At 47.0% G+C, this 20,402-nt stretch overlaps 4 protein-coding genes and 2 non-coding genes across 10 annotated transcripts; 5 read left to right on the forward strand and 1 right to left on the reverse strand.

The window, feature by feature from the left end:
- The first annotated feature begins 199 nt into the window (after positions 1-199).
- nop58 (NOP58 ribonucleoprotein homolog (yeast)) lies at positions 200-4,104 on the forward strand. Of its 2 annotated transcripts, none has more exons than XM_028393177.1 (15): positions 200-369; positions 811-887; positions 969-1,021; positions 1,216-1,340; positions 1,417-1,553; positions 1,737-1,801; positions 1,894-2,028; positions 2,110-2,255; positions 2,443-2,569; positions 2,761-2,924; positions 3,005-3,139; positions 3,218-3,279; positions 3,363-3,511; positions 3,599-3,729; positions 3,809-4,104. In XM_028393177.1, exons 1-15 carry the CDS (start codon positions 325-327, stop codon positions 3,875-3,877), a joined length of 1,620 nt encoding a protein of 539 aa, XP_028248978.1. In that variant the 5' UTR covers positions 200-324; the 3' UTR covers positions 3,878-4,104. The 2 variants fall into 2 exon arrangements, with proteins under 2 accessions (XP_028248978.1, XP_028248970.1); XM_028393169.1 differs by having other exon boundaries at positions 201-369; positions 3,596-3,729.
- Positions 2,293-2,376, forward strand: LOC114432759 (small nucleolar RNA SNORD11B). Its single transcript, XR_003670323.1, has one exon. It is a non-coding gene; the product is annotated as a small nucleolar RNA SNORD11B (small nucleolar RNA).
- On the forward strand, positions 2,608-2,690 carry LOC114432760 (small nucleolar RNA SNORD11B). The gene has a single exon (XR_003670324.1). It is a non-coding gene; the product is annotated as a small nucleolar RNA SNORD11B (small nucleolar RNA).
- Positions 4,105-4,534: 430 nt separating the features above from the next.
- On the forward strand, positions 4,535-7,284 carry wdr12 (WD repeat domain 12). The gene is made up of 13 exons (XM_028393270.1): positions 4,535-4,709; positions 4,971-5,065; positions 5,161-5,255; positions 5,344-5,450; positions 5,535-5,650; positions 5,722-5,876; positions 5,955-6,000; positions 6,077-6,162; positions 6,257-6,397; positions 6,467-6,572; positions 6,661-6,793; positions 6,934-7,006; positions 7,093-7,284. Exons 1-13 carry the CDS (start codon positions 4,669-4,671, stop codon positions 7,168-7,170), a joined length of 1,272 nt encoding a protein of 423 aa, XP_028249071.1. The 5' UTR covers positions 4,535-4,668; the 3' UTR covers positions 7,171-7,284.
- A 656-nt stretch (positions 7,285-7,940) lies between these two features.
- Positions 7,941-13,353, forward strand: ical1 (islet cell autoantigen 1-like). 3 transcript variants are annotated; one of them, XM_028393146.1, is made up of 15 exons: positions 7,941-8,039; positions 8,523-8,588; positions 8,668-8,842; positions 9,290-9,362; positions 9,449-9,572; positions 9,642-9,840; positions 9,921-10,046; positions 10,123-10,221; positions 10,301-10,386; positions 10,736-10,785; positions 10,878-10,922; positions 11,025-11,243; positions 11,453-11,728; positions 11,812-11,907; positions 11,982-13,353. In XM_028393146.1, exons 2-15 carry the CDS (start codon positions 8,578-8,580, stop codon positions 12,095-12,097), a joined length of 1,695 nt encoding a protein of 564 aa, XP_028248947.1. In that variant the 5' UTR covers positions 7,941-8,039; positions 8,523-8,577; the 3' UTR covers positions 12,098-13,353. The 3 variants fall into 3 exon arrangements, with proteins under 3 accessions (XP_028248947.1, XP_028248941.1, XP_028248957.1); XM_028393140.1 differs by having other exon boundaries at positions 7,944-8,039; positions 8,561-8,588; XM_028393156.1 differs by lacking the exon at positions 11,025-11,243 and having other exon boundaries at positions 7,944-8,039; positions 8,561-8,588.
- On the reverse strand, positions 13,291-19,951 carry fam117ba (family with sequence similarity 117 member Ba). Of its 2 annotated transcripts, none has more exons than XM_028393453.1 (8): positions 19,444-19,951; positions 17,864-18,104; positions 17,625-17,708; positions 17,431-17,541; positions 16,900-17,043; positions 16,614-16,821; positions 16,416-16,536; positions 13,291-16,341 (listed from the first exon to the last, which is right to left on the reverse strand). In XM_028393453.1, the coding sequence occupies exons 2-8, from the start codon at positions 17,882-17,884 to the stop codon at positions 16,116-16,118; spliced, it is 915 nt and encodes a 304-aa protein (XP_028249254.1). In that variant the 5' UTR covers positions 17,885-18,104; positions 19,444-19,951; the 3' UTR covers positions 13,291-16,115. The 2 variants fall into 2 exon arrangements, with proteins under 2 accessions (XP_028249254.1, XP_028249245.1); XM_028393444.1 differs by having other exon boundaries at positions 16,900-17,046.
- Positions 19,952-20,402: the final 451 nt, after the last annotated feature.

Here is a 20,402-nt window from a genome sequence, read left to right on the forward strand (position 1 = left end):
ATTAAACACATTTTACAGCATTAAGATGGAGTCAACCCGTTTCTGTGATAGTGTCGATGTGTATCTGTTGACATGTGATACAGTTAAATAAAGACATGGCGCTGGATACGATGACAATCTGCCGAAACAACAGTAAAATCAGCGTGTGAATCGGGGGATATCAGCCGATGTTAAACCAACCTGGCAACCCAGTGGGTTCCTAGTGAGGAAGGAGCACCGCGTGTGTTTCAGAGTGGGAGCTGCTGCGGCGTGGTGCGCTGTGGAAAAGCTGCGGCTCTCATACACTTGTAGTTATCTACAGAAGGTAACTGAGCTGCTGCCAAAATGCTGGTGTTGTTTGAGACCGCCGCTGGATACGCGATATTCAAAGTAAGAGTTTAGTTTTTACTTCCTGAGTGTTTTTTCGCGCATCGGCTACTTCGAGTTAGCATGTTAGCTTCGCAGCTACTGACATCCAATGGTGACTACGTTGTAGATAAATGTTGTTGATGGTGACGAAGTTATAATTTAGTTTTTTATACTTGCATAAATAACCGTGTGTTTGAACTTTATAAGTGTCCCTACGGATGCTAACTTAAGCTAACTACAAGCTAGCAGCCTGCAGGGCCTGTAACCACGTGTGCACATTAAGGCTCATTGGACTCCACTTTTCACCGCTTTCACATGCACAGTCACGCTTTATAAGAGGAGTTACTGTCCAGATGTGATCATCAGCCAGCTAGAAAGTCAAAATATCCGTTTATTCTGCACACAGTATGTCCTAAACTTATTTTGAGTGGCAGCCAGCTGAACGTGTGTGGTGTCTTTCAGGTCCTCGATGAATCCAAACTGCAGAAGGTTGACAGCTTGTATAAGGAGTTTGAGACTCCTGAAAAAGCTAACAAAGTGTAAGTCCATCTACACACACACACACACACAGTCAGTCAGCGTGTTGTCTGATATATATATTCTTGTTTTGTTTCTCACAGTGTGAAGCTGAAGCACTTTGAGAAGTTCCAGGACACAACAGAGGCTTTAGCAGGTAATAAAATGTTTTTTTTAATGTACACCTGTGGTCTGTGATGTATTTCTGTGTCTGAATAAAAACATGAGGCACATCAGAGCATTCGTCACTACCCCTGAGACCACATGATGTCCGCATGGAGCATAGATTTTAGATAGAAATGGGATGTTATTCATGTGTTTAACACAGTGTTTTTCGCCTCTGCCTCTCAGCTGCCACTGCCCTTGTGGAGGGGAAAATAGGCAAAAGTTTAAAGAAGGTTCTGAAGAAAGTTGTTGCCAAGGAGGCGCATGAACAGCTGGCCATCAGCGATGCTAAGCTTGGAGGAGTTATCAAAGTGAGTGATCCTGTGGCCCCTGCAACGATGCATTGTGGGATGTTTTTGATATTTAATGGGCTTTTTTTTTTTCCAGGAAAAACTCGACCTGAGCTGTGTCCACAGCCCGGCTGTAGCTGAGCTCATGAGGTGCATCAGGAACCAGATGGAGAGCCTCATCACGGGACTTCCTGCCAGAGAGATCAGTGCTATGTCTCTAGGCTTGGCTCACAGGTAGGCGGCACACAGAAGGTGTTTTCTGACTGATATCTGCCTGTGATTACACTTGCTGTCTGACATCTCCATGGAGATTTTCCTCAGCATTCGTCACTACCACTGAGGCTAACTGTAAACCTAGAAGAAGTGAAAGAGGGCGGTGCATGAAATAACAGTGAGAATGTCCCTGTCTGTTTGCAGTTTATCTCGGTACAAGCTGAAGTTCAGTCCAGACAAAGTGGACACCATGATTGTTCAGGCTATCTGTGAGTAGTTTACCTTTTATTCTGACACAGTTAAGCATGTTTTCAGTGTGTTTCACAGCTTCAGCTCAAGTGAAGTGTTCTTTTCCCTGCAGCTCTTCTGGATGACCTGGACAAGGAGCTGAACAACTACATAATGCGCTGCAGAGAGTGGTACGGCTGGCACTTCCCTGAGTTGGGAAAAGTCATCACGGACAACTTGGCTTATTGCAAAACTGTCCGCAAAATCGGTAAAAATCCGTCTTTATGAAGCTTTTCTGTCCATGCTTAAAAGCAGCTGTGGCTGTAAACGTGTGTGTGTGTGTCTTCAGGCGCTCGCACAAATGTGGCCACCTCAGACCTGTCAGATATCCTTCCAGAGGAGATCGAGGCCGAGGTTAAACTGGCTGCTGAGATCTCCATGGGAACGGAAGTGTCAGAGGAGGACATCGGCAACATCATGCACCTGTGCGATCAGGTACGCCCCCTAGTGTTTACCTTCAGCAGAGCTGCAGTGACAGTAGTGATGATAACGACAGTCGTCTTTACCCTGAAACAGCCTGTGTGGGTTTTTAGTCACTACCTCATCTGAACAGTCACATGACCCCTGACGACGCCGCCGCCCTCTGAGTGATGGTGGTGTAACACTGTTGTCTGTCCTGCAGGTGATCGAGATCACAGAGTACCGCGCTCAGCTCTATGACTACCTGAAGAACCGAATGATGGCGATCGCCCCCAACCTGACGGTGATGGTGGGGGAGCTGGTCGGCGCCCGGCTCATTTCACATGCCGGTACGTCACAAACGCAAAGAGCTGTTTAGAAAATGACACAGAAGCGGTGATGATGAAGACGCAACGTCACTGTCCTGAAAACCACTGATGGCTTTAAGTCACTACCTCATCTGAGCTTCCATGAAGAGCCCTGATCGGCAGACACTGATGGAGAACGCTGTTCTTAAAATCTGTTTTTTTTTCCCCCCAAGGTTCCCTCCTGAACTTGGCGAAGCATCCGGCTTCCACCGTGCAGATTCTCGGAGCAGAGAAGGCTCTGTTCAGAGCCCTGAAGACCCGCAAAGACACACCCAAATACGGCCTCATATACCACGCCTCTCTGGTGGGACAGACCACTGCCAAGAACAAGGGCAAGGTGAGTTCAGGAGGCAGGACTAACAGGCAGGTTGTTAGGAAATAAACACACACTCAGTTTCCTGTGTTGTGTGTCTGCAGATCTCCAGAATGCTGGCAGCTAAGGCCGCCCTGGCCATCCGCTACGACGCCCTCGGAGAGGACACAAACGCAGAGATGGGAGTAGAGAACCGCGCCAAGCTGGAAGCCAGACTGCGCCAGCTGGAGGACAAAGGAGTGAGTACCAGAGAGGGTTAAATTTATATCGACAGAAAAACAGTGTCATCTTATCTAACCCTCATGTCTTCTGTTCAGATCCGAAGAATCAGCGGAACAGGCAAAGCGATGGCGAAGGCAGACAAGTACCAGCACAAGAGGTGAGTGCTCACAGGCTGCTCCTTTCTGACTTTATATACTGTCACATGCAAACATTGAAGGTGTTTTCTCTCCTTCCACACAGTGAGGTCAAAGTTTATGATCCATCTGGCGACTCTACGATTCCATCCACCTCAAAGAAGAGGAAGTTTGAGGAGGTGGAGGAGGAGGCAGAGGAGCCTGTGACGCCGGCAGTCAAATCCAAAAAGGCCAAAAAGGAAGCAGCAACAGAAGGTCGGTCAATTTACAGCGGACACATGTGTCTTGTGTGCACCGGGAATTTGAAGGGCTCACAGATTTGTCTGCTTTTTTTTTTAGTAGTAGAAGAAGAAGCAGAAACAGCAGCCACAGAGGAGACGCCGAAGAAAAAGAAGAAGAAGAAGGACAAGAAGGCAGAGGTGGTGGAGGAGGAGGAGCCAAAGGCAGAAGAAGAGGAGATGGCAGCGACTGAGGTAACACAAAGATCCAGTATAAAAGATTTGAGATGTGTTTGAAGACAGTGTTTTTTAAACTTCACGTTTCTGTCTCCAGACGACAGAAAAGAAGAAGAAGAAGAAGAAAAAGAAGGTGAAGGAGGAGCAGGAGGAAGATGACGAGTGAAAACATGACGACGTGTATATATTTTCTGTTTTATGTCTTTTGAGGGCAGTACGGCTTCGAGTGGCTGGTTTTTCTCATTTTATAACTGTTTTTGTTCGGTTGTAAAATAAGTAAAAAAAATGTACATTTCTTTTTTTCTTTTTTAAAAAAAGCAAGATTGTAATCTGCTGTTCTTTCTCCAAATCAACCCACCTGAAATAAACCAGTGTGAATGAATAAATGTGAAATATGAAGCATTTATTACTGCAAGAACATTTCATTTCATTTTCTGCTTTATTACTGTCAGAAACTTACACCTTCAGAATAAAAGGTGGATGTTTGAAGGCTGAGTGGAATAAAAACTCAATTTTAATTAAACATTTAATTAAAAAAAGGCCTTTTGGGAGAGTTGTGCGGTTATAGAGCCATGTTGTAAACCTAAAAAAGCGAATTATGCAGAATAAAATCCATCCTAAGTTCGTTTTTATGTTCGAATTTAATTCTTAGTGCAGTTTGTTTTGCTAGCAGATCAATTCCAAACACGTAAAATCAGTTGTTCTGTTGAAAAATGGTGATTTGTGTCGAAAACAAGCCGGAAATCGACACTTTTTCTCCTACTTTACATGGGCAGGCATTACTAGTCGAGCACTGATTCCTCACTGATCTGATCGGCGCTCCGCTGCCGTGCCTTGCTTCTTACCACATGGCACGGCTGTACGACAGAGGTGTGTTATGAAGAGGAGCTAGTTAGCCTTCTATCTTAGCGTTTTAGTACTTCTGGAGCTTAAAAGGAAAACATACAAGTAAGAAAGATGTCACAGTTACAGGCGAGGTTCTTCACAGAGAACAAAAGGTGAGTTTTTTAAGCTGTTACCAGGAAAATAACGCAACAGACGGGCTAGCTAGCAGCTAGCTAGCTGTAACTTGCAGTAAACAGAGCGACATAATCTCTGAACACGAGTTGAAATTTAATGTAAATTCTGGGTTACCTTCTAACTTCAGCAGCCAGTGTTTTCGCTAGCTCATACTAACAATGTGGGGTTGCAGTCAGCTGTTATCGTAATATACGAACAAACCGGGCGAGTTATTAGCGTCTTTATCTGTGTGTCTGTAGATATGTTGTAGATGACGTCCCGTTCTCCATCCCTGCTGCTTCTGAAGTGCAGGACCTCAGCAATGTTATCAACAAGCTACTGGAGGCTAAAAATGGTAAGCTAACTCAACATCAGCTCCAGCTGTGCTTCCATGTGCAGCTGGAACACCTCAACAGTATGAATCATTTGAATATTGTTCTGTTTTCACAGCATCTCACAGCAAAGTGGAGTTTGACTTCCTGGTCAGGGGTCAGTTCCTGCGAACCCCCCTGTCCACTCATATGGAGGCAGAAGGCATATCAACGGTACAGCCCTCCTCAGCTCGTGAACCAGGATGGAACTGATGCACGCTGTGTTGTGTTTAATGTGAACGTGTGTGTGCTTGTGTTTCAGGAAGAAGTGGTGGAGATAGAGTACCTGGAGAGGATCACAGCTCCAGAGCCAGAGGAGTGCATGATGCACGATGACTGGATTAGCTCCGTAGCTGCTGACGCTGAGTGGTAAGATGTCTGATATCAGTCAGATATCAGCACCCCACTGCTGGCTAATCCACACATCTCCACACCTTTCATACCATTTTTCAGGATCTTGACAGGATCATACGACAAGACGGCGAGGATCTGGTCCATGGAGGGCAAAGCTGTGATGACGGTGGCTGGACACACAGATGTGGTCAAAGATGTAGCCTGGGTGAAAAGAGGTAAGCAGCGCAGAATGGCAGACATCCTCTCTGTCCTTCATTAGAACTAACAGCCTCTTTTTGTGTCTCAGACGGTCTGACGTCTCTGCTCCTGACGGCCTCTCTGGACCAAACGGTGCTGCTGTGGGAGTGGAACTCGGAGGGGAACAAGGTGAAAGCCAGGCACTGCTGTCGGGGACACACGGCGAGCGTTGACACAGTTTCCACAGACCCGACTGGCTCAAAGGTTGGTGCCAAAACGGTAGAAGAAGAACTTAGAAGGCTTAGACGTATGACTCAGAACGTTTGTTTTATTCTCTTGTAGTTCTGCAGTGGCTCCTGGGACAAAATGTTGAAAATCTGGTCAGCAGGTATGTGTCCACAGTGAGTGTGTAAATAGATGGTGCTGGTTCTGGTCCTACTGGTACCTGTTGTCCTGTGTTACAGTCCCCACAGACGAGGCAGATGAGGTTGAGGAGGCTGCTGACAGACCGAGGAAGAAACAGAAGACTCAGCAGCTGGGCCTGACCCGGGTGAGGGTGCACTGACCCGGTGATGAATACAAACTGTTCATGTTAAAATGTGCTGAGAGTCTTAACCATGTGAGGTTGGTGTTTTTGTGGACAGACGCCCCTGATGACGTTATCTGGACACAACGAAGCTGTGTCCTCCGTCCTGTGGTGTGACAGTGAGGAGGTCTGCAGTGCATCCTGGGACCACACTATCCGTGTGTGGGACGTTGAGAGTGGAGGAATGAAGACCACACTGGTGAGAGGAACAGGAGTGGGACATTTGAATGACTTTGTTTGAGAAAATAACCGTTTGTCTTCCCTGCAGACGGGCAGTAAAGTGTTCAATTGCATTTCCTACTCACCTCTGTGTCGACGGCTGGCTTCAGGCAGCACCGACAGACACGTCCGGCTTTGGGACCCTCGCACCAAAGGTACCAGTGTACTCTACATCTGCGTGTGCTGTCCTGTGATCTTCATGATCCTGCAATATAAACACCCCCCCCCCCCCCTTTTTTTTAGACGGGTCTCTGGTGCTGCTGTCTCTGACGTCCCACACTGGCTGGGTCACTTCGGTCAAGTGGTCGCCATCACACGAGCACCAGCTGGTTTCCGGTTCCCTCGACAACCTGGTGAAACTTTGGGACACAAGAAGGTCTGTGATTATGTAACATGTAGAACTTCCTGTTCATTCCACAGCAGTCTGCACTCAGCTTCCTGCCTTTGTCCATCTAACCCTTAGCAGCCTTTTCTTCAGACTGTAATTCTGACCCTTGTGTGTGCTGATCTCTGCAGCTGTAAGGCTCCTCTGTACGACCTGGCAGCCCACGAGGATAAAGTGTTTTGCGTGGACTGGACAGAAGCCGGGGTAACATACAGCAGCTGTTTTTATTCTCTGCACACTTCATGTATGAAAGCTGGTGGGTAACTCGCTGTGTTCTTTTTTTTTTCCAGCTGATGTTGAGCGGAGGTGCAGATAACAAGCTGTACACCTACAGATACTCAGCCTGTCAGACGGACGCCGGGGCCTAGGCCCTCACAGCTGGCGCAAACATGAGGAACCTGTACACGTTTTTACACATATTTTCTAATGCATTGTCTTTGTTTCCCTGTCAGAAAAATATAAATTAAGTTTTTCTTCCAAAAGATGTTTTGTTTTGTCTCACTTCATTTCAGTGGTGTGTATCATGTTTACCTCCACAAGTAGGAGGCAAATTAAGGGTCAGGAACCTGAAATAAAATTATTTAAAATATATATTATGAAAGGTGTTTACGCTTGTCACTTCCTCGTGGTTCTGTCTCACAAGGAAAAAAACAGTTTCCATTGAGATAACTTTTTCCTCCTCAAACTGGTTTGATCAAAGAGGAGAAAACAGTGAGCGGTCACTCCATTTGGTTTTGATAAGAGCAACATTTTGTTGCTTAAATGTGGGTATTGTGACTGTTTTATAAATTTAGAAACTGAGTCAAAATTCAGATTTAATCAGCAGATGAAAAGTGAATAAAAGTAGTGTGAGTAGATTTTTTTATTCATTTTTTTAGATAGATTTATTTTTTACTAGATTTGTTTTATAGAATATATTTATGTATTTAATTTAATATAATTATTTTGTCCTTGATTTCTCTTTATTTGAGTATGTGGATAAATAAAACTTGAGTATTTTGTGCTAATAAGGTCAGAAAAGTTCCGACCAGGAGAAACCCTCCGTAGTGAGTGGTGCCATTTCCATAGACCATCTTTGCATGTTACCGAACAGCAGCGCACCCTAGCGACGGCGCAGGCGCACAGCCGCTTTGCATATCCTGTTTCTCTGACTCAGATGATGATGGCCATCGTCAGAGGAGGCTAGCTGCTCCGCGCTGCACAGATGCTCGGACTGACGGACAGAACTCAAAGACAGGTACCGCTGATATTCACTTACATGAACATATGTGAGGACGAGGCGGAAACGGACACGTCGCTTCGGTTTAATGTCCTGAATACGTCACGCCGTCATCGCCACGACAGTTGCTGCTAGCTTAACTGCTGTTAGCCTCTTCTACGGATTTTATTGCTTTCTTGTGCACCCCTGTTTATCTTTACTTGTTTACCGTGAATATAATCTCAGTATTGATAAATGTTGACTTGGGTTGTTTCCTTATTTCACGCAGTGTTTTTACACAGAGACTGAACACCTGCTGACAGCAGCCAGCTGGCTCGCAGGTGTCTGATCCCTCCTTCAAGAACCATATTAGATTAGCTTTTTGTTTAGCCTTTAGCACTGATAGGTGGTGATAGCATTGAGTAACCTGCTTATAACTCACAGCAGGAGCAGCTCTCAGGCTTCACAGCCCAAGGTTTTACTCAGACAATATAATGACTTCTTATTCTCACTGTTTCCCAGATAAACTTTCATCTCTGTCTCTTTGTGCCTTCAAACAGAACAGGGCAGATTCCCAATGATGGACGGGTATGTTACAAGTTCATATGGACACATCTGGTTGTGCACAGCCAGGCAGCGTCTCTGATTTGCAGCCTTTGCCTCGTAGGTTTGCGGGGGACATGCTGAGCAGCGGCCGTGCTCTGCTCGGAGAGGACAGCTCGGTGATGGCTCGCATGCAGAAAAAGTTCTGGAAGACCAAGCAAGTCCTCATCAAAGCCACAGGCAAGAAGGAGGACGAGTATGTGGTGGCGTCGGACGCTGACTTGGACGCCAAGCTGGAGGTAAATGGAGGGTCTGGATTAAACCTCCTGTTTCGCTGAACTGCTGGGGATGGACTGAGAGGCCTTTGTTTGCTGTGCAACAAGATCAGGTCCTCTTTTGTCCTGCTCTCATTCATTCCTCAGACAGTCACACAGAAACCCAGCAATAAATCCAGTCTGCAGCGCTTAGATTTCAGTGTCCTGCACTGTGACAGGTCTTTGCTGAGGCAGACTCAGGTTGGTGGCTGTTTACTCTGCAGTTAATGAGTAACTCCACACAGGCTCTGGTCACCTCCTCATTACTCCCCCAGACAGCAGCAGCAGCAGCGTGGCCATCAAATCTGTTGCCATGGCACTCATTGTTGCTGTCGGAGGCTTCCAGAGAGATGGACAGGACAGATAAATTTGTTGTGCAGGAACATCAGTCCGTTTAGCTCAGTAATGTTATTATTCTGTTGGTGTCTGCAGTTCTTTCGCTCCGTTCAGTCCACCTGCACCGAGCTGCTGAAGGTGATCGAGAGGTACCAGCAGAGGATCACACGTGAGTCGCATTTAAAACCAGAAGATATGCGTCCAACACTGAAAATAAAATACAAATAATTTTTTCCTGCATTCCTCCTTCCTCAGGCTTGTCTCAAGAGGAGAATGAGCTCGGGCTCTTCTTGCGCTTCCAGGCTGAACATGACCGCACAAAGGCTGGCAACATGATGGACGCCACCAGCAAGGCCCTGTGCACCTCAGCCAAGCAGAGGTTAGTGGACCCGATGAGTCTCGCTTTAGAAAATCCACCTTGTCTACATGTTTCTTTTTTTGTCCTTAGGATGGCTCTATGTCCTCCGCTGCAGCGCCTGCATCAGGAGGTGGAGACGTTCCGGCGGCGAGCAATCGCCGACACGCTGCTGACTGTCACTCGAATGGAGAAGGCCCGCACAGAGTACAGAGGGGCGCTGCTCTGGATGAAGGACGTCTCCCAGGAGCTGGATCCAGACACCTACAAACAGCTGGAAAAGTTTCGCAAGGCAGGAGGAGCCGTGTGTGTTCCGACTGTACGAGTGTGTGAGGATCGTGTGGTTTAATGTGTGTGTGTTTCTGTGATCAGGTCCAAGCTCAGGTCAGAGGTACAAAGAGCCAGTTTGAGAAGCTGAAGAATGACGTGTGTCAGAAGGTGGACATGCTGGGAGCGAGTCGCTGCAACATGCTGTCCCACTCCCTCTGCACCTACCAGGTAAACCTCCACCCGGCACCTGCCAGTAGAAAAGGACCTCCGTCTGCTCTTTACTGAACACTTCCACCTCTGTCAGACCACTCAGCTGCAGTTCTGGGAGAAAACAGCCCACGCCATGTCACAGATCCACGAGGCCTTCCAAGGACACGTACAGTACCAGTTCACCACGCTCAAGGTACCCAGAGCTGACGGACAGTTCGGCGTTGATGATCGTTTGTGTCTCTTAAATTTAGCAGTGTTTGTTGTTTGTTCAGGACCTGCGGGATCCGCTGGAGCAAATACCAGACTCACAGAAGCAGGAGGAGAAGAAGGAGAAGGCGTTGCAGAGCAACACAGACAGGTCAGAGAAGACAGGACCCACACTGTCCCATCTGTCTGCACCACCCTCCTCTCTCCGCCATGTTTATGTTCCTGCATGCTGTCTTCAGCTGTCATCATTTCTTCTCTACTTTCACTGTCCCTGTCTTTATTTTTCATCCATCCTCCTCTTCAGCTATGTCTTCATCAAACATGAGGCCAATGTCAGGCCCATGTTTACCCACAAGTAAGTGTGCAGGTTTGACGTTGTGATGGTCACTAGTGAGAATCAGTCTGCAGTGGAAGCTGCTAATTTGCTATAAATAGCAAAACCGTGTCCTGCCAGACAGATATGGCACCGTCTCACTTTTTCCCTCCTCCTCCTCCTTTAGTCTGGTGTCCTTGGATGACGACAAACCACCAGGAAGTGCCTCAGATGCAGGTATTTACTGCCCCCTGTTGGCAGAACACAAGATAGATTCTTGTTTTTTTTTTAACAGGGCTCACAGGTGATGTTTGTGTCTTCCTCTGCAGACCCCACCCTCAGCCGTGACGGACAGCGTCAGACCAGCGACAGTGGTGAGTGAGTCTGTGTGTTAGTGTGTAACAGTAGGCCTACATGTGTGTACACTGGGGTTGCTGCCGCTCACTGTGGGACCGGATGCCTGCCTTTGATCTCAGAGCACCCAAATGCTCCACACACACCCACACCGGCCCTGCAGGACCTCAGAGGGCTGTCCACAGACGACGACCTGATGCTCATGGCCTGTGACGAGGCAGAGTTCCCACTCCCACCCAATCCTGCGCCGCAGCTCCTTCCTCCCCCGCAGCCTGGACATGAGAATGAGCCATGGGGCTTTGGAAGCTTCCAGCCGAGCCTCCCGGGGCCACAGACTGCTGGTAATCCAGCTGACTGTCTGCTGCTTTTTCTGCACCTCTCCTGAGATTCCTGCTTCTTCTTTGAGCCTGGATTCACTCTCTCCTGCTGGTGGAACAATCATTGTCCTTTCGTGTCTCCTTCACTGTGGCTTCTATCACTTGAACACCAGAGAACCCAGGCTGGCTGCTTACTAACAGCCCGCTCTCTTGTCTTTTCCTCCTTCCTGTAGCTGGGGGTCTGCCGTCAGGTGCAGGGACAGAGGAAGAAGATGGAGAGCGTAGCGACATGGCTTTCCTCAAAGACCTCCTCAGCCCGGGCCCAGGAGCCAGCGACGAGTTCAGCAGAGAGTGGCAGGACGCTTTTGGCATGTTCGACCCTCCCAGCGCTCCCTCGGTGAGCACAGGAGCAGCAGGCAGCGGGGCAGCAGCACGTCCATCCTCCACCCCTCCGAGCCCCACGGGCTTCCTCCCGTCACAGCTGCTAGATCACAGTCTGAGCTCCACAGGTCCGCCACACTGCTGCCTCCTGGATGAATGAGCTCACCGCAGCACTACTTTTTTAACTCTTTACTCTGTTTTTATCTTTTAGGCTGGGCAACACCACCCATGTTCCAAGCTCCACCCCTGCAGCCTCCGCCCGGTCCGAGCCAATCGGCTCAGATGGCGCCAAGTTCAGCAGCAAGCGGTGAGTTCTTCCTCAGGCTGTCCAAACAGCCAGACTTAGATGGACTTTCACATACATGTTCTGTGTGTGTGCAGCTGCTCCTGGAGGATCCAAAGACATGTCTGCCTGGTTCAACCTGTTCGCAGACCTGGACCCTCTCTCCAACCCTGACGCCATTGGACGCTCCGAAGATGAGCTGCTCAACGCCTGATGCAGAAGTGTGTGTGTGTGTGTGTGTTTTCCATGTCAGAAACCGACTTCACAAACATGAACAGCAAAAACAGACACTTTTATCCCACTACACTGGAGGGTCATATCATATATATAAACTCTGTTAAAGACTGTTAACAAGTCGTGAAGCCTCTGACTCATGCACACTGCAAACATCACAGGGATTCACTTCCCTGCTTATTATTATTACAGTCGGGCAGAATGATTTTTGTGTGTGTGTGTGTTTTGCGGGTGTGTCTTGGTTTGCTGTGTGTGCACATGATGACAAGGGACCCAGGATGTGAAACCTTATTTACAGCTAAACCGTTTGTATGTAGTCACACAGGAGCGTTGATGTGTTAACCCACGTCTGCTGCAACATGTTTGATCAGATCTGACTTCCTGGCATTTTTGTTGACGTCTTTTTCATTACTACTACGTAATCATTATGTCTATGTCTTACTCAAGCTTGATTATCAGTGCACTACCTACTGAACTCTAACCGCTAACTAGTCAGCAAAAGACACTAACTAGTATATAAGTCAGAGTAAGTAACTCCACAGCTACACAAACTGAGGACGTGTCTGGTCTTATAATCACTCAGTCAAAGGCCAAGTAAACCATGTGAAAGATGTGTTTGTAGGGCCATAAGTGGGACAGTGGGGTTTATTTTAATCATTATTATTATTATTATTATTGTGGAGTATCTAAGTCCTAACAGAGTCTGATGCATCTAATTATTGCTTTTGAAATGAAGCCTTTTATGTTGTGCAGTGTAAAGTAACGATGAAGTAACACTGTGTGTGTGTTTTCTTTTGTTTTTGAGGATGTACAGGTAATTCAACATTGGAGAAATGTTACCACGTCACATATTTAGAAAAAAAAATCCATTCCAGAGTGACATTTCTGAATGTTTATGAAGTGGTTCAGTGGATTTCATGGCATATTAATACGATGTCTACATGCACTGAGTGAAACCAAACCCTCAGCTTTATGTGTGTGCCTGTAAAAATGACACTCAGCGGAGCTCAGGTGATCAGAGAGAGAGAAAACACCTTTTATCTCATCGATATCATTAGTGTTTCTGTCACATCATGTATTATACAGTTTCCTCTATATTTACACGCTTCAAGTAAAAGAATGTATTTCTAAAATCAATCACAGAGGCTTTACTTAATTCAACTATGCCTTTTTATTTCACTCCAAGGGGTTGAACAGATGAAAACTTGGCAGTTCTGTTTCCAATAAACTGGACAAGCAAACAAAGGAATCGTGTGTGTGTGTGTTCTGTTTTTCTTCTACTGAGCCTCATTCCAAAATGCTGTTTATCCACTTTGACAAAAAATATCTATATTTCTGCTCTTTGAAACGACAGTTTTCTGTAAATGGATGTCTTAGAAACAACAAATAAGAACATGCTGCTGTAAATGTGATTGTTTTTCAGCAAGTGGATATCTCATGTTGGAACAGTACTCCATCATAAATACTTTTTGTTACATTACTTAGCTGTTACTCCGATCAGAACACACTGAACAAAATACATCCATTTCCTCTCTACGTCTATAGTCTGCTACAGGTTTTTACATCGGTCAGTATGTCCGCTGTGTGAGGCTACATGGATAGCAGCTGTTGGTTTGTACTCTGTTTAGCAGTGTAGATTTGTTAGTGTGCACTGAGAAGTCAGTATATCTCTTCGTATCATATTTCACTACAAACCTGAGATGGATGATGTCATCTACTCTGGATTAAAGTTCTCTGAAGACCCAATGACACTCCTGTTTGATAAATAAATACATAGTTATTCACAACAATGAGACATGTAGTAATTCACAGTACTCAGCGGAGGAAAGGAGGGGGGTGGGTTAAACGCTTCATTCAGATTCATCTCTTCGTCAGCCAATATTACAAACACAGTGTGCCTCTATATTTACAGATCCAGTACATTCCTCTCCCAACATGGCAGGCACAGTCAAGTTAAGTAGTAATGACATATACAGGGATACAGGAGGGGAGGGCCGGGGCATGGAGAGGCTGTAAAATAGTTGAGATGATGACCAGCTGCTATTTATTATCTTTTCATTCATAGCTGCAGTTTCTACCGCGGCCATTAGGGGGAGACAGCCCCCATAGACCTCATTGTTAAAAAATGCCAACACATTACACATACATGTTCATAGTCTGTCTGGTGATTAAATCGGTTTTCAGTTTAAATATTTTTCGCTTTTATATTTTAAATATCGTTCTCTCTCGTTTTTATTACGTTAAAATTAATTCAGTTTAATTACTTATTAAACGTATGCCCATATTTGGACACAAAGGAAGTAACGCGGATTCGCTGCCAAGATGGCGGCGACGTCCAAGTTGCGTTGTGGGAAAACTACCAAACTGCAGGTTCGTCCATGCACAAATACATGTTTATTTTGATTTGTGTCATTTTATTTTTATTGTGCCACTTATTTTTGTCACTGGTGTAGCATAGCTATCGATATTTATTTTTTTTTACAATAACAGGCGAATTGGCTGCCAAGATGGCGGCCGTCGGACCCTCTAGTCTGCTTGTTAAGGAGTTAGAAATATATCCATATTAATATCCATATTTATTTGTAGTTATGTATTTATTTTTTTAGTGCCTCTTGCTTTGTCACTGGTGTAGTGTAGTTGTTTTTGAGTGTTTACAGTAAGAGCTGGGGCGCGCTGGCTGCCAATATGGCGGCCGCCGTAGCTTCTAGTGCCCTCTTGGCGTAATTGCGTAATTGCAGGTGCAGGTGTTAGCATGTACTTCCTGCTTGATTTATGCCATGGTTGTTAAAAGTGACACAGTCGTACATAAATGGACCTTTAGCCACTAAAACAATCAATAACAGCAATAAATAGTATTAAAGGTTCTCATTTCTGCTCAGTAAGTCCATCAACCTCTCCATGCTCAGGGCCCTGCAAGCCGATAGGAGCCTGTCCTAAGAGGACCCGCATGTAGACACATTTTACAGCAACACAAGCTGAGCAAGACAAGAGGAAATCTGCAATACAGTGACAGCCAGGGAGAGAAAGATGAGGGTAGCTGTGAAAGTGAAGTAAAAAAAAAAAAAAGGGACGCTATGGGAGTAAAAGGTTGGCGCTTGGGAGAGAGGGGCAAGCAGACACAGGTTGAACACGCTGCACACATCATAGCCCTGGCCTGTGTTTCCCATAGATACACACCACACAGCAGAGTCCAGTTCACTGCTACCAGCTAGTCAGATGCATGCATCAGCTTGCACTAGTTTAGCTGTCACTGGAAAATTGTTGATAAAAGTACAAAACAGATGTCAAGATTTGTTTTTGTTTTTTTTTTTGGTGGTCTAAAAATATACTGATTCCAAATGTGAACTGTGCACCGCCTTACTCGTGTTTTTGTCTTGTACGTATCTATGGCCTTCATAGTGCAGTGATCAAACATGATAGCTGCACTGTGATGGTTCAGGGAAACTAAGCGGTGTAAAATATCAGGCACATTTTTAAAATTTCTCCTTTTCACAACCCTTCAAGTTTTGCTACGATATATCTGGCAGCACCAAAATTAGCCTCCGTGGTCAATCTCATGGTCGCCAAGGAAACCAGCGGCCCTTTTTTTTTAAGTAATGGAAGGCATATTTTATATCAAGAGAAATAACTCGTACAGATAGAAAAAGAGATATGTCCGTGGAAAGGCGCCATGGTATAATACGATGAAATAAAAGAGTCTGTCCTTTCACCCTTTCCTCCCAAAAAACAGCAACATAACCAGCACTGAAGGTAGAAGAAAGCGATGAAATGTTAGCTGCAAACACCTGCTGAGGGCTGCAGGACGTTCATGTTGTAGTCGTCTGAGGAGGAGAGGCAGTGGGAAGCGCTTTTTCAACAATATAAGGACATCAGAGAGAGCTTAGCTGGCATGCTGAAGGCATTTTTTTGGAGATGAACCGTTGTTTCCTCAAATGTTTTCTGACTTCATTGGTGGGTGGAAGGGGTGTTGTTGACTAAAAGGCCACAGGGAGGGGCCGTCAGAAGCTTTCAGGCTCCTCCAGGAGGCAGGGCTGGGTGGACAGAGGCACGAGGGACGGGGACAGACTTCGGAGGCCCACCCCTGGGCGAAAGTTGAGGTCCGGGGCGGGAAGTAAGGGCTTGAGGATGCTGACGAGGCAGAAGGCAGAGCCGCTGTTGGGGATGAAGTTGACCTTGTTGCGGTCAGGACACAGGAAGGGAGGGATCTCCTGTAGAGTCCTGGGCCTGGAGACACAGAGGACACAGATCATTAGGACTGTTTTGCTCTAATGGAGTGCAAGAAGTTTTTTTTCACTTACATGGACTCCTCAAAAACTTTGACCTTCTCGCAGCCCTCTGGAGGTTCTCTCTTGAACATGTAGCTGTTGTTGGGTCTGGGAGAGGCAGCATATTTGGGCAGTGGGGAGCAGGGGCCCAGCTCTGAGGACAGACAGGGAGGAGAGGTCAGCATCAAGTCATGCTCAAACTGAATTTTCACAACTGCCTGTGTGCGTCACCTTTGTCCTCATAGGGGCTGCCTCCACCTGTGTCGTTGAGGACGGTGAGGTAGGAGGGTGAGATGGAGTCGGGGCGGCTACTGCAGTTGCTGTGGTTCCCACTCAAGCCGCCCCCTGAGGGAGTCTGTGTGTCGATGCTGCGGGTGCTGCTGCTGCGCTGTGGGGGGACAGGCGGGGGTGCACGGTGCCCATCTGGAACATCCTGTGGCTGTCGCACACAAATGAGTTTAGAAAAACAGTGAAGCACAGTGAGGGAGTAATCCCAGATCTCTAAAAAAACACTTACCACGATGGTCTCGTCCTTCTCAGGGGTGTCTCGGATGATGATGCGTTCAATCTCCTGGTTCAGGCCCTCCACACTGTTGCGGAACCGAGGGGCCGATGATTTGGATATTGGGATGGGTATCAGAATGGTCTTGGGCATAGGTGACTGCTACAAGAAACAAAGACACACGTGACTCGTCCCCTTTCTCTTACAGTGTGTGTAGAAGTTGCTCACAATGTGACAGGCATCGTGAATAGCCGGCCCTTCATTCTCTTTGTTTCACAGAGGCCCAAAAAGCAGGACAGCTGCACTCCAGCAGACTCCACAGGGAGCGTATGACTGGGCCTGACACCATCACCATCTCACACAGCAGCAGTGACAGCTCAGAGTGTGTGTCTTTGCATTTTAAATTGTCAGGAGACGCACAGCTAAACAGGGAAACAGGGAAAAGTGGGACACCCCCAGAACTCTCCAGATCAGGGACCCAACCTAGTTTTTCTCAGACACACTCCCGCCCCTTTCTCTCTCCAGCACAGTCTCTCCATTGATCACCTGTGACTGGATGATGGTGTGGCTGCCATTGAATGGAGACTTGCGCTCTTTATCCCTCCGATGACGGCTGCTGCGTTTGCTGCGCTGAAGCTGCTGCCGCAGTTTGGCAATCTGTGGGTGTTTACAGACGTCGGGTTAATGGGGGCATATCATCACCAGCACTTCTTGGGCTTAGAATTAGGAAAGAAACTGACCTCCTTGAGCTGGTCGGTACTCCCGCAGGAGGCCGAGCGTTTGTGAGAGCCCCTCCTCCTCTCATCTGCCCAGGCCCTGGGGGTCTGACACACAGACATACCAACACACACACTTAGTTTAGTTGTCTACTCTGATGTGAAAGAAATGTCTCTTAACTTCTTTAAAATCACATGATGCAACAGCCTGCAACCTCTTTAACCCGGGTGCGTTAAATCTCCTGCTCCGTAAATGTGCTCACCTGTGTCGCTTTGTCCCTCATGTAGGGTACGTGTTGTTGCTGGCTGTCGTCCTGAGGCCAAGGACCTGTCAGGTGAGAGCCAGCGAGCGCGCCCTGTGTGGGCCACAGCTGGACGCGATGACGGGAGACTGAGAGGAGAATGAGGAGCAAATCGCTCAGAAGGGAGGAGGAGGAGGAGGATGCCAGAAGACGTGGAGGAGAGTCGCAGAATGACGTGGGAAGGTAAGGCCACGGATGCAGTCTGAGAAGGACACAGAGAGATGTAAACAAGTTATTCTTCGGCACATGGTAAATACATCAACAAATCAATACACACACAGCTGGCCTGCAGGATAAGCTTAGGGCCGTCTTGCTTTGTCTGTGTAGAGTGTGTGTGTGTGTGTGTGTGTTGGCAGATTGATGTTAATCCCTCCCGTGCTGGACAGAGCGGATACACCCCAGCTAAGACTCCCACAGCCTCCTGGTTAATGGCATTAAAACAGCTTAAGGCAGGGGCTGTAGCGGTGGGGTGGAGGCATCGAGGGCAGGTAGCTTCTGCCCAACTGACCCTGATTCAAAGCTGCAGTGGCATGTTTGGCCAATGGTTTTATTCTATATGAATTGATAATAATGTTCGTCTGTTTGTGCAGCATTAATAAGCGCATACACACATTTTTGCTGCAGAGCACTGTGCATAAAAAAAATCATATTTTCTAAGCATCTAATTGGGAGATGAGTGCAACATGTATCCATAAAAACACAGACACGCAGCGGTGACAGGCAGTGCTGGTCCTGGAGCTAAATTTGGCAGGGGCCTTGACCAGCGCACATTGCTGTTGCTAGGGAACGGAAGCTGACTGATCTTCATTAACACAGCAGCGGCAGCAGCACTGTGTGTGTGTGTGTGTGTGTGAGAGAGAGAGCGAGAGAGAGTAAATAGGGTTTTGGGAATCAGCAGTCTGCTAGCAAAATGCTCAGCCTGCTTTATTTTGACTGCTGCTTTTCCTGCCTCGGTCACAGAGCACTGTGCACAGGCAGCATAGGAGCAAGTGTTGTGGTGTCCATCCTTACAACACAGCACATTTCAGCGTTTACAAAAGAGCTAAACTGCTACCACCTGCACTCACTCTGAAGCACATAAGCTTATAACAATAGCTGGACTTCTTCTGCTGACCTCCTGATCTACTTGGCACAGCTGATGTGCACATACAGCAGGATGTAAACACACAGTTTTGTTCATATATAATAGTGTGTCTGCAGAAGGGGATAAGGGGGATTATATTTTTTTGGCATTTCCTCAGAATTTAAAGCTGACATCTTTAGTTATAGGGAGATATTCTTAGTTACTCCATTTTTCTTCTGTGTATGAGATATATACAGTGTTAAAATGGGACAAACTAGTCCAATAAACCCTCAAAATACCACAAAAACATCATCATAGTACAATGTAGGCCAAGTTTGTTTACCCACAAACAACCCCTGACTGTATGCAGCTATAATCACCATCAACACATGCCAGTAATATTAAAGCATACTCTGTAAGAGCACCATCCAGCCTAGAGGCCAAATGTGTGTGTATGTGAAGAAGAACACACACTCACCAGCAGAGAGGTGATGGCTGCATGCAGAGCGGCATGGAGCTCCTCAGCAGCCCAGCCCCTGATGCCGCTGTGGGAAGATGCTACAGCCTCTGTGAGGGAGGGGGAAGCAGGGCAGGGTGGGCTAGGAGGAAAAAGCTTCTCAAATGTGCATTAAAAAAAGACACAGAAACAGCCTTCGTAGGTGCAGTAGTGAGGTGTCAAAATGGGCGTTGCTGTGCTCGCACACTGCCTCCTCCTCGGTGTCGTCGTCGTGGTGGTGGTGGATGGATGGATGTTTTTCTATCCCGGTTGATGCGGCACGACAGCGACTCATGCGACCGTCGAGACGCTCCCTGGGTCGAAGTAGAAAATTAAAAAAGCAGCATTAAGCAGAGAGAGAGATGCGCTGCGTAAACCTTGAGGAGATCGTGAGCTTGTCGAAGAAGAAAAATAACAGATGGACAGAAAACACAGAGGGGATAGAAAGAAGAAGGCGGTGATGCTGGGCTAGCCGAGGCTGACACGACGGGAGAGGGGACCAGAGTGAAGCTAGCAGGTTTAACAAACACACTTCCGGTTTGTGTTTTCAGAATAAAACATCCATTTTGACGTGTCCGTTTCCTGACTCTGAATTAAACCGCTAGAAAAATAGCAATGAATGAGTTAATAGATGTCGGTGATGGCAGAAATTAGAACACGTATTCCACAATCTTAGCTCTTTGAAATGTAGCAACAAAATCGCGGTTATGTTAGCGACATTTTATTTCACGCTGCGTATCGCTTCACTTCCGGTAGCGTCTCCGTGGTGTCTTGACGCATCTGAGGACGCGGTCTGACGTAGCGCACCAACTCGTGCTGATGCTGCAGTTGCTAGGGCGCGTGGAGCAGACGACGGAGAGGAGAGGTGAAGTAAACAAGTGCAGAGAGGGAAATGGCGCCCCCGTGTGTCCGCTTTGGATTTAATTCATGCAGCATAAAAT

Source organism: Parambassis ranga, chromosome 2 (assembly GCF_900634625.1).
Source record: "Parambassis ranga chromosome 2, fParRan2.1, whole genome shotgun sequence".
Taxonomy (NCBI): Eukaryota; Metazoa; Chordata; class Actinopteri; family Ambassidae; genus Parambassis; species Parambassis ranga.

Excerpts from the sequence above, each read along its gene's own strand:
- nop58 (XM_028393169.1), top strand. The coding sequence starts at position 325 with ATGCTGGTGTTGTTTGAGACCGCCGCTGGATACGCGATATTCAAA. Across the intron at positions 888-968 it reads CCTGAAAAAGCTAACAAAGT|TGTGAAGCTGAAGCACTTTG; the intron begins GTAAGTCCATCT and ends TGTTTCTCACAG. Across the intron at positions 3,140-3,217 it reads GCCAGCTGGAGGACAAAGGA|ATCCGAAGAATCAGCGGAAC; the intron begins GTGAGTACCAGA and ends TCTTCTGTTCAG.
- wdr12 (XM_028393270.1), top strand. The coding sequence starts at position 4,669 with ATGTCACAGTTACAGGCGAGGTTCTTCACAGAGAACAAAAG. Across the intron at positions 6,163-6,256 it reads AGCAGCTGGGCCTGACCCGG|ACGCCCCTGATGACGTTATC; the intron begins GTGAGGGTGCAC and ends TTTTGTGGACAG. Across the intron at positions 7,007-7,092 it reads TGGACTGGACAGAAGCCGGG|CTGATGTTGAGCGGAGGTGC; the intron begins GTAACATACAGC and ends TTTTTTTTCCAG.
- ical1 (XM_028393146.1), top strand. Across the intron at positions 9,841-9,920 it reads AGCTGGAAAAGTTTCGCAAG|GTCCAAGCTCAGGTCAGAGG; the intron begins GCAGGAGGAGCC and ends TTCTGTGATCAG. Across the intron at positions 10,222-10,300 it reads ACCAGTTCACCACGCTCAAG|GACCTGCGGGATCCGCTGGA; the intron begins GTACCCAGAGCT and ends TTGTTTGTTCAG.
- fam117ba (XM_028393444.1), bottom strand. The coding sequence starts at position 17,884 with ATGAGGGACAAAGCGACACAG. Across the intron at positions 17,709-17,863 it reads TGAGGGACAAAGCGACACAG|ACCCCCAGGGCCTGGGCAGA; the intron begins GTGAGCACATTT and ends TCTGTGTGTCAG. Across the intron at positions 16,342-16,415 it reads AAAGTTTTTGAGGAGTCCAT|GCCCAGGACTCTACAGGAGA; the intron begins GTAAGTGAAAAA and ends CTGTGTCTCCAG.